The sequence below is a fragment of the Dryobates pubescens genome, chromosome 28 (genome assembly GCF_014839835.1).
Source record: "Dryobates pubescens isolate bDryPub1 chromosome 28, bDryPub1.pri, whole genome shotgun sequence".
Taxonomy (NCBI): domain Eukaryota; kingdom Metazoa; phylum Chordata; class Aves; order Piciformes; family Picidae; genus Dryobates; species Dryobates pubescens.
Window position 1 is genome coordinate 7,063,206 of NC_071639.1, and position 16,042 is coordinate 7,079,247.

Consider the following 16,042-nt stretch of genomic DNA (forward strand, 5'->3'; position numbering starts at 1 on the left):
CCCTTGTCTGAAGCACACACTTCCCTCTACCGTTGATTAGTTTTTTTTTTCCTTGCGAAAGAAAGTCGCACTGGTACACGAACAAACCAACCTCAGCATTCTAACTTCTGGGGACAGCTTATCTCATGGGTCTCTTCCTAATTCTGTTGTTCGCATTTCGGATGAAACGTTTTGTTTGCGGTGCTGACCGGCCGTGACTGCCTGGGTATGCTGCGAGTCTGTTCCTAAGGAGTCGGAGATAAACCTTTGGGCGTTGGCTGGGTTCCCTTTTCCACTTAAAGTGGCCGAGAGTTTTAGCGCGTTTCCCCGCTTCTCATCGCCCCCGCTGTTCATTGCATTGCTTTGCAACACCACCACCAAAACCAGTCGGGATCTTAGGCTTTTTTGGGGAAACTTTCCGTCTGGCAGGAGGCATGGGGAGCGCGATGCAGCCGTTCCATCACCTATCACAACCACCACATCTCTTCGTGCCCGAGCACTCACGCTGGTGTTTCATTTGCGCCAGCGTGGACGAACAGTCGAATTCTCACAGCCCCACAGGTAGGCTCCTTGAGGAAGAAGCTCCTCTCACCTGCGGAGAAACAGAACGGAACCACAGAGCAGTTGGGTTCCTCAGCCTGCGGCTGCGGGCACCGGGGCAGAGTTCCAGGAGGGTTGGGCTGGGGGTTCCGAAGGGCCTTTTCCGGCCGGAATGAGGCTGTGGCAGCGGCTGTGTGATCCCCCGGCTACCCAGGGGATGGCGGGCAGCGCGGCACAGGTAGGCGCGCGCCGGGCTCCTTGTGCGCGCCTGCCCGTGCGCGTGGACCGCCGCGAGGGCACGCCCCTCCCGCCCTCCCTGGTGTCGCCGCGCGCTCCCGTGCGCGCGCACACGTGTGTGTATGTGCACGTGGGTGCGCGGGTGCGCGCCAGCCCGTCTCGGGCCGCTGCCACCGCCGCCGCTGCTGCTGCTGCGGCGCGCAGGGACAACGCGGACGCGGCCGCAGCCTCTGCCTCGGACCGGTCTGTGCCCACCGCAGCGCCCCGCTCACTGCCAGCGCCTGGGAAAGCCCCGCTCCGGCGTAGAACCCCGGGATCCACGGGGCGCTGGCAGCACGGGAGGGCGGCAGCTCGGCGGCACCCGCGGCCCGCCCCGCCCGCGCCCCGCCTCCCCCACCATTGGGCCGCCGGCGGCCCTGGCCCGCCCCGGCCCGCCCCGCCCCCGGCTGCCCGGCAGTTCCGCGCGGGCGGAGCGGGAAGCGACACCCGCGGCGGCGGCCCGGCAGCATGGACTGGAGCTGACAGCGCCCGCCCCGCAGTCGCTGAGCGCTGCCGGTGGAGAGAGGAAAAGTTGCTGCATCCGCTCGGGGAAACTTTCTGCAGCCCAGCCCAGACGAGGCGGGGAGTGGAGCGGCGGAGCAAAGCCGTCCAGTGCGGTGCGGTCCGGTCTCTGCTCGGCGGCAGCGGGACGCGCTGCGCTGAGCTCAGCTGAGGCGGCGCGGGGGCCATGCCCGCCGCCAGCCTGCTGCCGCTCTTCGGTAGCGCGGCGGGGCCGGGGGCTCTGGGCGGCCCCGCGAGCGGCAGCGCGGGCGGCGGCGGCAGGAAGGCGGCGGGCCCTGGTGCGTTCCGGTTGACGGAGAAGTTCGTGCTGCTGCTGGTGTTCAGCGCCTTCATCACCCTCTGCTTTGGGGCCATCTTCTTCCTGCCCGACTCCTCCAAGCTCCTCAGCGGCGTCTTCTTCCACTCGGCTGCCCTGCAGCCGCCGCCGCCGCCCGGCGGGCAGCCCCGCGCCCCTCCGCAGCCCGGGGGTGGCCCGGCGGCAGGAGCGGCGGCGGCGGCAGCGGCGGCAGCGGGCGGGGCGGGCAGCCTGGAGCGGATCCGTGCGGACCACGAACGGGCTTTGCGGGAGGCCAAGGAGACTCTGCAGAAGCAGCCCGAAGAGATCCGCAGGGATATCCGGCAGGACAAGGAGAAACTTCTGCAGGACGCCCGCGGCAGGAACGAGGCAGGGGCCCCCGGCTTGCCCCAGCGCCTCTTCCGCCAGCCCGTCGGAGCCGTGGGGCAGGAGCCCGCCGACCCCGCCGTCCGGCAGAAGAGGGCCAAAATCAAAGAGGTGAGTGGCAGCGGCCGGTTTCTCTCCGCAAGATACGCCTCGGCACCCTCGTGCTGGGCAACAGGTCGCCATCGGGGCTGGCGGCGGGATAGTGGGGAGAGCTCCGAGCCCTCCTGCCTCCTCCCTTCTGCCGGAGGGTGTCTTTGTGGATATCGACGGCTTCCCTTCTTCGCCAGCGGCCGCGCAGGTCGGTGTCGTCGCCCCAGGCTTGCACCGTGGCAGCTAGCGGTGCTTCCCCTGCTGTTGCGCGGCCGCGGAGCGACCGGTACTGCCGGCTGCGCCTGCCTACCGCCCCTCAGCGTTACCGAGCTCCCCTAGCTGTTGCATTGACACCTGGAGAGGAATCAAAGCTCCGGCGAGCTGCGAGGCAGCTCAGAGGGAGCCAGGGACCGGGCGACAGCTGCGGGCCAGCGGCGAGGAAAATCGATGCCCCGGAGCCCCATCGCGACACGAACCGCCTGCGCACCCGGGGGAGCATCCCGGGCTCGGACACTGTCTCTGAGCAGTGAGCAGCCCGGGTGCGGAGCCGGCGGGGAGCATGGGACTCCCCATGGTGCTGGCAGCGAGGGACGGGCTTGCGCTATACGCTGGCCGAGCAGGTGCGTTTCCAGTGCGGGGTGCGAGCGTTGGTGCAGCGCTTCGGAGATGTCCGATCGATCTCGAGTTCGTGCAGTTGGGTGCTACCGGCTGCATCAAGAGTTGAGGATAACTGGCAAAATACAGTCAATGTAGCTTCCACCCGCACGGCATCTAAGCTGGGTGTGTTCTGACAAATTCCCTCAACTGTCTGGTTTCCTTGTGCTGCTTGGTTGGTCCAGGGACTGTCTGCAAGTCCTTCCTTACAAAAATTCTCCAAACTGGGCATATGTAAGACTGTCATGAGCAGAGCTTGGCAGGGTCCTCTGACAGAAGAATTTCCTTGGTAATACAGTTCGGCTTCCCTCCATTACTGGTTGTTTTATTTATTGAACTGACAATTTCAGCTGCCTGCAGAGATTAGGGTTTATGAATTAATTAGAAGAGTGTGTTTCATGTTCTGTGACAATGGAAAAGAGATAGGAGTGAGACTGTAACTACCGAGTATTTCTCTGTTTGTGAAACATAATTAGCTATATTTGGACTGATTTATTTTTATTGTGTGTTTGTACAGAGAGGTCTGAAAAGTGAGCCCTGACATCACACAGAGCAGCAAATAATAAGCCCTCACAAATCTCAAGTGGTGTTCTGTGCTCTGGAGTCTTTGCCTCGGTTTAACTGTATTAGCAAAGTGTGCAGTAGTCGTAAGCAGTAAACACCACTGCAGAAGTGTTTTGAAGGGAGAAACTCTCAGGAGCGCATGGTACAGACCACATCTTTAAGTTTGCAGAGACTCTGCTGTCTACTATTTCAGTCACACAGCCCTGCTGAGGAATACAGAGTGATTAGAAATACAAGCAAAATTGCCACGTAGAAGTATTAGAAGTAATGAGGCTCCAGACCTGATGTACACAATTGTGCAGTATAGAAGACTGCAACAAGTAAATAAGCAGGAGGGAGAAGGGAAAACATAAATACAGAGGGAAACTTAAATGCACGGTTGTTTTTGCTGGTTCTGCTCTGTGCCAACTGGTACAAGCTATCTTTTCTTACATAGGGATACACGTGTGTTTGTGCCCATGCATTTCTGTGTTTGTATATATATGTGTGTGTGTACATACACACATACCTCAGTATCTTCAATTTTAATTCTCCCCTTTCCATTCTATCAGTCTTTTTTTTTCCCCCCTCATGTCTGCATAGGAGCCACCAACAAAACAGTAATCCCCCTCAACCCGCTTCCCCCACCAAAGCCTCCCATAATTTTGACTGTGTAAGCAGAGGACATGAAAGAGGGACTGCACTTAGTTTCCAGATCTTTATTTCTCTTTCATATCTCAGTATAATTCCAAATGACTATGTATTATTTCTTTGAGTTTCTTTTCCTCCCAATTCAGTATGAGACCTTAGTGTGTTTAGTTAATTGCTCTTGCATTGTTGGCAGCACCAAACTGGGTTGATTTTTCTTTCTTAAAGAATGCTTCTATTTTTTGACATTGACTGTAAACCAGTGTTTCCTTTTCTGTGCTAATTTGCTTCTCATTGTTTTGTGTGTTGGGCTTTATGTTGCTTTCTCTCTGTCTTTGCAAGCTCTTGTTTACTTTTTCATATTGCTGCCTTACTGTAAAGCTGGAATTGTAATCTGTACTATTTTTAGAAACAGTCTTAAATTGCACCTTTTTATAGTGTGCACTTTTGTACTATGCTGTGCATGCACAAAAACTTCACTTATCTCTTGAAGCTCCTCTCCTCGTACCTAGAGGTTCTTCATGAAGAACCTTTCTACCTTCATACTCTTTTGAGCCTGGAATTTGCATCTGTGTTGTATGATGTAGGCCACATACCTAGACCTCAAAATTCAAAACTCTGCCTGTGGGTATTTTTGACAGAAGGAAGCAGGCTGCTTTAAGGGAAAAGAATGTCAAAAAACAAAGTTGTTTGTCCCTTCAGTTCTGTTCTGAAAAAGCTCTCTCTCATCAACATGTTGACATAAAGCTGTGAAGGGAGAGAGCTTAGAGATGTTCCATTCATTTAATGTTGCAAATGTAAAGCTGAAACATTTAGAAGTCTAGCCAGCACTATATGGTTTGTGATCATAAACCAATGAAATGCTGTGACTTTATAGCATTTCTTAACAGTTTTGTTATGGAAATGTTAACCATTTTTTCACTGGCATTCACTTTTAATGAAACTTTGAAAAGTGGGAATATAAAGATTCTTGAACTTTTTTTTAGAGTCAAAAGTAATACGGTGTGATCTGACTAGAAAAATAAGTGCTAGGAGCTTATTGAGAGAGTAAAGACTTACAGAAGCATGGAGAAGTGGAGCTCTTGCTGTCATTGCCTTCTGCTCCATCAGAACAATAAGGCTGCTCTCAAGGTCCATGTGGTAACTGTCCCACTGTGTCACAGCTACAGGAGCTGTGTATAGGTGTGCCTGTAAGGGATGTGAGCCAAAGACCAACTAAGGGGGGCTGCAGTATTCCTTGGCTTCTCTTCTGGTGATGAGTTCCAGGCAGATTTAAACTGAATCTGGCAATACTGCTGGCAGCAAGGGTTTGCCCAGCACTTCCTCTGGCAAAACCACTGTCAGCTTGCAACAGCTGAGTTTTTACTGACTGACCTAATGCTGCCTGCTTTTACCTACATGTCTTCCTCATGCCATATGCTTTAGGAAGGCACAAGCAAAGAAGCATAGCTGCCCATAGCTGGGCATACCAGAACACTTGTTTTTCAGAACCCAAGTTCTTCAGACAGTTCCACTGATGTTTGCTGATGTCTCCATGGACTGGGACAGGGTCTGGGTACCTTGTACACCTCTCACTGTTCTTTGCTTCAGTGTCCTCATAGGAGCCCCAAACTCTGAATGAGAAGGTCGTGGTTTGTATTCCTGCTCTTAGTGATTTGAGAAGTGACCCCTCTTTTGAGCAAGTACTTCTTGGGATGTCTGTCCCCCTGTCTGTTAGAAAGGGAGAGTGGAAAGCAGTGATGACTCTGTCCACTAAAATGATCCTGTCACTGGTGATTGTAGCTGAACATTACTTCTTATATCCAGGGAAGGCTTGCAAGTGCAGTTTGGAAAAGGTGACAGCTTGATATGAAGAAAAGAAGCAATTAGAAAAGGATGGCAATAGCGGGACGGGCTATGGAGGCAGGAGATATGATGTGTTTCAATTAGGGAAATAAAACGGTGAACCTTTTCCAAGTTTAATTCCTCTCTGGGGAAAAAATAATGAAAGAAAAGAAAAAGATTTAATTATTTAGGTATTAAGAAAGAGCAAAAACTGAACTCTTCATTTTGGAGGAAAGAAATAGAAAACGATGCAGAAACGATGAATGAGCTACCTCGGGTACTAGAAGCAATATAATCACATTAGTGTGGTGCTCTGCCCAGGCTGATTAATCTTGCTGAACAGCAAGCTACTGGTGCTGATGGAGCACCATACTAATGGAGCTGTGCTGTTCTTGTACAAGGTAGCTAGGTTGGAAGCTGTGCACGTTGTTGTGGGGAGCTGTTTGGACACGTTTCCAGGATAAAAGCCTCCTTGGTAAACTGGAATCGATGTCTTAAGAGAATGATCAGGCAGTGTTGAGGTCATGCAGTGGAAGGCCTGGAAAGAAGAATTTTATTCCCTGGTTCTATGGTCATTCCTGAGCACTAGTCCTTTGAGCTCCACAGGGCAGTGGTCTCAAGTCAGCAAAACAGACTCTCTAGCTGATGATTATTTCACACTCTCTGTAAAGAAAGGAATTGAGATTGCATTGGCAGTGTGAACTCAGGAGCTTCCTAAATTGTCAGCATTCATTGTGTTTGTTTAGTTGTTTTCTAGGGTGGCTTTTATGCAGTTCAGTTTTCAGTCGTTGTGCTAAGCAAGAAGTCTCAGTGATGTTGCAGGGAACTTCAGAAGTATCTGAAGGAAAGAAAGCTTGAGAGCATGGAAACAAAGAGCTAATCGGAGATCTAATATGCACTTGATACGGCAGTGCTTGGGTGTAATTGGAACTCTGCCAACAAGAAGAAGTGATGGCAAAATTATAGGAGGTGACTCTTGTCTGAAGAAGGCTGGCTGGCCCCTTGTGCCTTCCTGCATGCCTCCACCACTTGTTTCCTTGCTGCCTGGTATCCTGGTGCTGCTACTGGATGGGGTGCTTGGTGCCATGGTTCAGTTGATTAGATGGTGTTGGATGATAGGTTGGACTCGATGATCTCAAAGGTCTTTTCCAACCTGGTTAATTCTGTTCTATTCTATTCTATTCGAGATCCAGTGCTAGGCTGGAAGGAGGTTTATTTCCTTTCGCTGATTTTTGTGAGATAAGGTGAGGTCAGTATTACTTGTTGCTGTCAAAAGAAGAAGGGAAGCCTCTCTTTACCACTTATGACTGTCTTTTCCCACTGTACTTTGTGGAATCACTGTAGCCCTCCGTAAGCTGCTTCAGCTCACTAAACCAGCAGAAAACTGCCAGAGCAAAGAAGCTGGATAGTTTTGTGCCAAATTGGTGAGTTGATGGCCGACTTGATGCTAGTTTTGTCTGTGTGTGGTGAGGGAACAGTACTGTGTGGATAAAAGAGGTATGAAATGTCTTTCGGTTGCCTTGTTTTAGGAGCTGCTATCTGATCTTCTGGCCTAGCTTCTCTGTTAAAATTGAATCTCTGCAATGTGACATTTGCAGAGCAAAGGTTCAATCTACTGTAATAACTTTCTGTAGCAGGCTGAAGTGCTGCACTTCAGGAGACTTTTACCTCCCACTCCCTTTTCTTGGAAGTGAAAAAGGGGAAAGAAACACAGTGGCAGGAATTACTGAAGTCCCAGCTAAAGTAGATTGACGTTCAGAGCGCTTTTACTGGGAGGAAGGTTGTGGGGCCCTTCATAGGAGGAGGAGGGAAGGAGTTAAAATGCAGCTGTGGAAATATTGAGTGGTTTGGTTTTCAGGCAGAAAAAGCCATGCTCCTTGATGATACATCTCTTTAAGAACAAGGTACACTGAAAGGGAAGGACTTGATGTGTAATGAGTAAACAGTGTGGTGATTCCTGGCAACATGCTGATGATGCAATGTGTTTTGAAAGAGGGTTTCTTTAAGTGCTTTATGACCTTATTGCTAACATCTTGTAGCCATCATTCAGTTTGTCCAAAGAGTTTGAAATCAATCTTGTGTTCTTTTTATTTTCCCTGAAAGCTTTATTTATCTCTGTGTAATCTCCAGTGGTTTTGTATCTGCAAGTTCTTTTTGAGTGCTTTGCAGTGCCCCTTCCTTCCTGATAGGTAGTCTTTATTGTAGTTCTTACCTATTTTTTTTATCTTCTTTTTTTTTAATGGGCTTACAAAAGACACCAAGAAGGTGACTTAAGTGCCTTAATACAGGGAATCAAATAGGATGGGTAGGTAGGTACCTTATACCCATAAGTTAAGGACATCCTCATAGGGCTTGTAGATTTTTCCCTGGGGTTTGTTGGGAGGTTTGTGCTTTGCAAAGTGGCATCTGAATGTGGCAGAACTTACCTTATGGCATCTAAAATGTCAAAATCCAGTAAGTTACATTATTTGTGTAGGGATAATGGCACTACAAAATGAAGAGCAGCTTCAGCTGAATTAGAAAGAGTCTGATCCAGTGACTCTATTAAGCAACACCTTGGCTCTGTCACTTGGCAGACCCTATGCAGAGCCATTTCAACCTGCCAACCAGACAGTTATGCCCACTTTTGCCTTGTTCATGCCCTGGTGGGGTAGGGAGCCAAAGTGACTCTTGGGGGATGAGGGGGTCTGAGCACAGTGGGATCAGTGGAACCTCACTAAGCCAATGAATTTGAAGGGAGGACAAAGTGGAGGAGAATGGCACCAAGGCATCTTTTTGTCCACCAGACATGAAATAGGTTATACCCTTGCAAATCAATATTCTTGCTGCTGGGAGCTCTTAGGGTCTTTTTAGGGAGGAGGACATTATTTCAGACAGTTGCCTCAGATAGCCTTTTTTTTTTTTGGTGTGGTTTTTGGTGTTTTTTTTTTTCCCCTTGTTGGTTTTGTTTTCAGGGGATAGGCTTTGTTTGGGTTTCTTTTGGTTCTTTGCTTTTTTTCAGAAAACAGATGACCTGGCAGCCTCTTTGCAGTCAAATGTCTTGAAGTTTCTGTCACATAGGCAAATGCCTGTCTGATTTGAATGTCTTGTGAGATAGAGGGATATCTCCTTGTGTTGACTGCAATAGGATATTCTCCTGTTTTTCAGCCTTACACCTGTTTTCTGTGAGCTAAGAAGGTTATTTCATTTTCATATGTTGGGATTTGGTCTGCGTTCTCAACAAGTAAGTTTACCAAAAGTGACTGAATGCTCTGTATAACTAACTGAATGCTCTGTATGACTAACTGAATCCTCAGAGTTGTGGGGGAAATGAAAAGGGTTTAAATGTTCTGTGGAAAACATCTGGCTTTCACAAAAGCACCAAGCACATGACGAATTCTTTAACTGAAACCCCACGTGCACATTTTATGTAAAGGCAAAATGTAAACTCCAAACCCACAAGACTCCTCTTTTTTTTGGTGAAAGCTAAATAAGGTGATGTGAAGGCATGAAGTAAAGCTTAAACTGGAATGTCTCCTGCATTTTGGCAGAAGTTGTATTCTCATGGTGATGATTTCGTATTCCATGTTAGTATAGCAGCTTATGGCAGCGATTTAGCATGAAGAAATGGAGTACATTGTAATGTTGATGAGTACAGATGCTGAAGGCTGTGGTTCTGTGCTGTGGCAAACTGAAGCAGGAAAAAAATTCCACCTGTTTAAAATGTAGGCCATTAAGGCCAAAAAAATGTCTTACCTCATTCAGGAGGCAAGTTAACAGTGGTAGGCAGCCAGGCTTTGATAGCTCTGTTGAATGTTAGTGAAAACACAGGAATATGAAGAGGAAATCATGGACAGAGAGGAGACAGCACTTCTCGTGGAGAGTAAACATCATTACAGCAGCACTTGTGACTCTTGGGTGGACAGACTTTTTCTTAAAGCTATCTGAGACATACTACAATAACATCACTCAACAGTTCCTAACTTGCTGTTTGGTTGGTTGGTTTTTTTGTGGTTTGGGAGCCAGCACAGATGTAAATTTCTGTGGTTTTCATCTTCAATACAACATCTTACAAGTACTTCCTTTATTTACAAATAGTACATGTGCTGTCTTATTTGTCAGAATAAGAGCAAGACTTCAGGAAGGTCGTTTTGATTCAGTGTTTGCTAACGTGCCAGCACTTCTCTGGCCATAAACTGCCACCTGAGATGGTACAGAGAAAATGAAACACGTGTTGTCTGCTTTTTTTGACGTGCCTCTGTGTAAAGCCTGCTTTTGAATGATTTTGTAGTCTAATTCTAAGTTATCTCCATAACTGTCACATCACAAATGAAGAAAAGAATTGTTTAGGTGGGCCTATAAGTTAAGCAATATGTTGGTGCACCAGCTGCTGTTTTATCCTCTTGCATGAAAATCTTCTTTCTCCACAAAGCTTGATTGGTTTGTGTTTGTTTGTTTGAGGTTTTTTGTTTGCTTTTGGTTTTTGCTTAGTATATTTTTTTTAAGCATGTCATACCAAGAATGTGTGCACAGTTCTAAGAAGCATCTGTTTTATTCTTTTTCATGACTTGCTATAATCAGATCTGCAAGTCTGTCATGAAAACATAATTGGTGAGAATAGTAAAGCTTGTGCTTGCCCAAACCAGCTGAAATGAAACGTTTTACAGAGTTGTGGTTAAGCTGCTGTTGTACTGCAGTGCTCATCAGCCTCACCTTCAGAGTCCAAAAGACTTAACCATTGTGAGGAAGCAGTTTGATTTTTTTCTTTTTTTTTTCTCCAGGGGTCAGGAGGATCTAGTGAGTTGCACAGGTTTGGATGATGCAACAGGTTCAAGAGCAGAGCTTGATGACCTGGGTCCTGTTTGGTTGCTGTGTGTTGGGGGAAGGCTGTCTTCACTCCTTCCTATGCTGCAGGTCTCTAGCATGGGCATGTCAGCTCCAGCTCAAACCTGGAGTTTGGAGTCCAGTTCATGGGCAGCTGTGGTTTGCCACTAAACTGATGCTAACCATAGTGTTTATTTACAGAGGGAGGCTAAACCCGTCTCCCTGATTATAAGTTTAGGTCACTAGCTGTAGGGGTTTTAAGCAATGCTTGAAATCAAATGCGCTGGTCCAGTGCTGTTCTGAAGGAAGGCAAGCAGGGGCAGTAAAACTCCCAGTTTGCCTTTCTTGCATCTTGAAATCTTCAGTTTGAACTCTGTTGTAACGAAGAAGTGCTTGCATGAAATAATATGACAACTTGCTATAACTCTCTGCAGTAAACTGATTGGATTTTATAGCTGGTGTTTATGAAGAAAACAGGTATTGCTCATTCTGATGCCTCTAATTTTAAAAGCTTTTCAAACAGATTGGATGAGCACATAACCTGCTGTTACATTCTTACAACTGTTAAACATTCATAGCCCTTGTGGGAACAGTGAGATATGCAGTCTCTTATGCAAAGGTAACTACAAGAGTAAAATCTACTTTCATTTGTCCTCCCACTCCCTCTTGGAAACTATGTTGTACCTTGGCTTTTAAATTGGCTTGGGAATAAAGCAAGTGAATGCAAGTCTGGCTTCTGAGAAACTTGGTCCCTTTTTTTTTTCTTTTTTTTTTTTTTTTTGAATGCAAATCTCCAATAAGGTTAAAAAAATACATGAAGAACTGAAGAGATGGTTGACAGCATTGGGCAAAGACCCAAAATGGTTCTGCTCCGTGCGTGAGCTGATGTCTGTGGAACGTCTGGCTGTTACAAGACTTCCTGTGCACACCTCAAAAATTAGTTTGGAAGAATAAACTTTCCTCTTTTTTTTTTTTTTTTTTTTCTGATGCTGGGCAGAAAGAGGAATTGCAGTTTTAATGTGAAAGCATGCAGCTTTGCACTTCTCATGTGAAGCCAGCTATTGCTGACATCTAGGCTAGGGGCAGTACTGTCTATTGTTTATCTGAGTAAAGTCAAAAGGGAGGAATGTCTGATACTTTTTTTACATCATCTGACTTGTGTAGGGGGTGATCTTATTGCTTGGCAACAATAAACCTACTTTTTCAGTTATTTATTCAAAGTCAGTATGTGCTTTTACAAGGTTGCAGTAGAACTGCATCAGATCAGTGTGGCTTGCTTCTTTAATTAGTATTCAGACCACTGTGAGGCTATTTTTTTTTTTAAAGTATCTGCATATTTTTCTTTTGCTTAGTCCACTGCATAATAAACACCCCTGTGCCTTTTGAAATGTCTTTTGTTCAAACACTGCTTTCTTCCAAAGAAATAGGAAGTAGCTCATGTAAAAGAATACCAAGCTAAAACCCATTTTGCTTTCCAAGTGTAGTGCTTAAGGAAATAGTAATTTTACTCTTCACTGCTACACGCAGATGCAGCCCCAGTCTTTAACTCCACTGTCAGTTTTCTCACTGCCTTTGAGCACTGACATCTGTTGGTGCACTGAGTGGTGATGCTTAAGATAAAGCTTTGCCCATGCTACGGTCTGTAGGAAAATGTGCTGCTTGTTACTGTGGTTAGAGTTCTCCACCCATCTGTGATGTCGAGAATTGCACTTTGAGTTTTGTGTTGAACCTAGGTAGTATTACTAGATTCTTCAGAGATTAAAGAAGAAAAATAGATGGTAATCGTTTGCAGTGATGGATTGCTGCCCCCAGCCCCCGCTACGCAACAGAAAACCTAATTACTATTTAGAGAGCAGAAAGAGTTATACACATTTCGTATTTAAACAGTCACAATACTTCAAAGCTGCATGCTGCTGCTTTCTTTGTTCTGGTGAGATGGTCTGAAGAATCACCACGGGAAAATCTCAGCCATGTAAAGACAAACCGCAAGTTGACTGATATTTTTATGTCTTATTCTGCAAAGCTCTAGAGTAAGCATGGCACTGAACCTGAACTGACTCTTCCCAGAAATGTGTGATCTTGTCAAGGGCTGGAGTGATGGCACAGAGCAAGCAGGGCATTTAAAGAAGTGACCTTTTGGAAGAAAAGCCTGTAAGTCTCTGTGCAGTTTCTTTACAGAAAATTGGCTGTAGTCATATATTGAGACAGATCTATTCGTATCTCTCTCCACATATGCTTCACATGAGCCAGGGGTGTCATACAGTTAGTCAATGAGAGATGCTGTTGTCCATATCTGAAGATGTACCTTGTTGGGAGCAAGCTCTCATCTGAATAAGCACCTTGAAAAAAGTAAAAGGCATCATAGGTAGGGGGTTTGGGTTGTTTGTCTTGTGGGGTTTGGTTGTTTGCTTGCTTGTTTGTTGGTTTGGCTTTTTTAAATAGTCATCTACATTGAAAATGCTGCAAGCAAAATCCAGAACATTATGATGGAGCAAAAACCTTGCTTGTACTTCAATAATCAGTTTTGCTCAAGTTTGGGTTTTGTTTTTTTTTTTGTTATTATTATATAAATGTAAACCTTCCAGGAAGTAGATGCTCTGGAGAAAGTTTTCAGACTTCATGGAAAGAGTACTTCATATGTAGCTTGATCACCTGAAAGTATTATGGAGACCAGAGACCCTGTACGTCCTGTGTTTGCTCTTTCTCCCAGCCTTCTGCTTGCCATAGGATTTTGTTACTGAGGAGAGAGATTCAGACTCACGCTGGACCTCCGGACGCCTGATCTCTTCCCTGGAGCAGGGCTGACTTCAAAATTCAGTCAGCTTGCTGAGTCTTGTGCACTCAAGTGTGGGAAATCTCTGTGGAGGGAGATTGTGCAGCCTCTCTGGACAAACATATTGCAGTCTGAAGACCCTCATTGTTGAGATTTTTAAAATCATTGTTTTATGTAGTTAGAATTTCTCTTGCTGCAGCTGGTGACTGCTACCTTTTTCTCCTTTCTTTGTGCAGCATAAAGAGCTTGGTTACCTTTTCTCTGTGGGCACCCACTATGTCATTAACAAGCCTTCTCAAGTCTAAGCAAACCCAGCTCCATCTATCTCTTGTCATGTATCCAGTGTTCTCCATTTTTTAAACTATGATTTTAACCTCTAATTGGTACAAGGAAGCCGAAAACAAAGAACAGGTTTCCCATGTGAGGCATCAGGAATGCTACACAGAAAGTGTTAATTGCTTGCCATTAGTAGCAAGCACTCCTGCTAGTGCAGCCCACTGTACAGTTAGTCTTCATCACAGCAAGGAGGCCTTGCTTACATGTGTTCAACAGGCTGTTCACCAGGACCCCCAGCAGATTTGTTGCGAAGCTGTTTTCAAGCCTGTAAGTTCCCATTATGTTCTGTGGGCTCAGCTTGTTTAGATCCTCTGCCCTCCACCTTCTTGACTGCTGGAGTTTAGTGTTACCCATGAAGTTGGTGAGGGTGTGTTCTACTCTGTCACACAGGTTAACCCCAGAGAGACGTCACTTGTAGCTAGCTGCCAGCTAGACTTTGACCTGTTTGCTGCTGTCTTCAGCTTATCAGTCCAGCCACTGCTCTCCATCAGCTTTGTTAGCAGACATCTAATCCATGCCTTTCTGGCTGCTGTAGTGCTAAGGGGCACAGTGTCCAAAAGCATGCTGATGTCAAGGTGAATGATGTTTGCTGCTCTGTCCTCCTCCACAGATGCAGTGGCTTCATCATAATAAGTAACTGGGTTAGCTGAGCACATTTTTTTTTTGCCTTTGGGGAAACTGTGCTCACTGTTCACAAAGGTGGTTCTGTCCTTCATATTCCTGGAAATAGATTCAAGGAGAATTTGCTCCATTTTCCCTCCAAGGTTAGGAGTAAGACTGACTAGCCTGTAGTTGCCTGGATCTTCCTCCTTGGTTTTTTTGCCTTGGTAACCAGGGACCTCCTTTGGTTCCTATGGCCTTTCAAAGATGAGAGACCTTGTAATGAGATCAGCCAAATCCCTCAGCTCTGTCAGAAGCATCTCATCTGATGTGTGTGTCCATTTTGCTTAAGTGCACTGTTCCTAGCTTGTTCTTCACTTATCTGACACCTTTCCTCAGGCTCTTGCCACTTAAGCCCCATAGATGTGCCTTGCTGGTAAAGACCAAAGTGAAAAAAAGACCCCAGGTGCTTGAGCTTTTTCATGGCCTTCATCACTAGTTTTCTTATCCTGGGAGACCTTACAGCAGCCTTTCAGTACCTGAGTGGGACCAACAAGAAAGCTGGAGAGGGAATACTTACAAGGGCATGTAGCACAGGGACAAGTGGGAGTGGTTTGAAACTGAAGCAGGGTAGATTTAGATTGGACATGAGGAAGAAGTTCTTGGCTATGAGAGTGGTGGAAGATTGGAACAGATTGCCCAGCTAGGTGGTGGAGGCCACATCCCTGGAGACTTTCAAGGTCAGGCTTGATGGGGCTCTGAGCCACCTGATGTAGTTGGGGATGTCCCTGCTTACTGCAGGGTCGGTTGGACTAGAAGACCTTTAAAGGTGCCTTCCAACCCAATGCATTCTATGATTCTTAAAGGCCTAATCACTAGCTTAAAGTTGTTGGCTTTGATTAAATTTCCATCTGTTTTCTTTGACTTTTCCATGGTTTACAGCAGGCACTGTAAATGTTTTTACAAGAGGGTTGTACTATTGCACTGCACTGCCAATTCATGAGAGTCCAACTCTTCAGCATTTGATTTTCTGTCACTTTTGACATCTCAAAGAGGTCTGGCTTTACACAAGCATGTTTTTTAAAAGGAATTATTTCTTAATATAGCCTCATGCTCAGAGTCCAAACTCAGTAGTTGCTTCTAAAAGGGTAGGTTTCAAGTGTTGTAGCAGCACATGAGCATCCCTTCAGTTTAATATGCCTACTGTGATTTTGTGGCATGAGTAGCAAAGCTCTTTCCAGCTATAGTAGGGGATGTATAACCTCCTCCTTGCTTAGCTTTATGATCCTTTGTTGTGGGAACACTGTGCCTATAGTTTGCATTTGACAGCTGAAGTGTGTGGAAAGGTAGCTGTAAAAACTGAGTACTGTTGATGGGAATGAGTTTGAGGAGAGGGCTTCTGAGTTTCAGAAAGGGATCAGACTGGGTTTGGATTTCATTAGCATTTTTCTCTTTACATTTTCTAAGTCTGTGGATGGGTGTTTCATTTCACCAAGAAAGTAAGTTGGTTTGCATCTTGTTTAGCAATCCAAAGCATGACCAGTAGCTGCATCTTTTACATTTTTGATCTGAGACTTGAAGTAAAAATGCAGCATTTCATTTTCTGATGTAAAGAAGGACTGCTTGGATCTTCTCTATATGAAAAGAAACCTTAGATGAATGGTCTTCTGATCATTCAAGATCAGACTTGCTGTGGCCCTGGGCAGCCTGATCTATTTGGTTTCCCTGCTGACTGCAGGAAGGTTTGGACAAGATGACCTTTGATGGTCCCTTCCAACACAATGCAATCTGTG

General features: G+C 46.3%; 1 protein-coding gene across 1 annotated transcript in view; it reads left to right on the forward strand.

Moving 5' to 3' along the window:
- Nucleotides 1-1,373: 1,373 nt before the first annotated feature.
- The window catches only part of MAN1A1 (mannosidase alpha class 1A member 1), a 134,728-nt gene continuing 120,059 nt past the window's right edge, over nucleotides 1,374-16,042 (forward strand). The window contains exon 1 of the mRNA XM_054174003.1: nucleotides 1,374-2,089. Within this exon, the coding sequence (XP_054029978.1) occupies nucleotides 1,484-2,089 (606 nt within the window). The 5' untranslated portion in view covers nucleotides 1,374-1,483. The remainder of the gene's footprint in view (nucleotides 2,090-16,042) is intronic.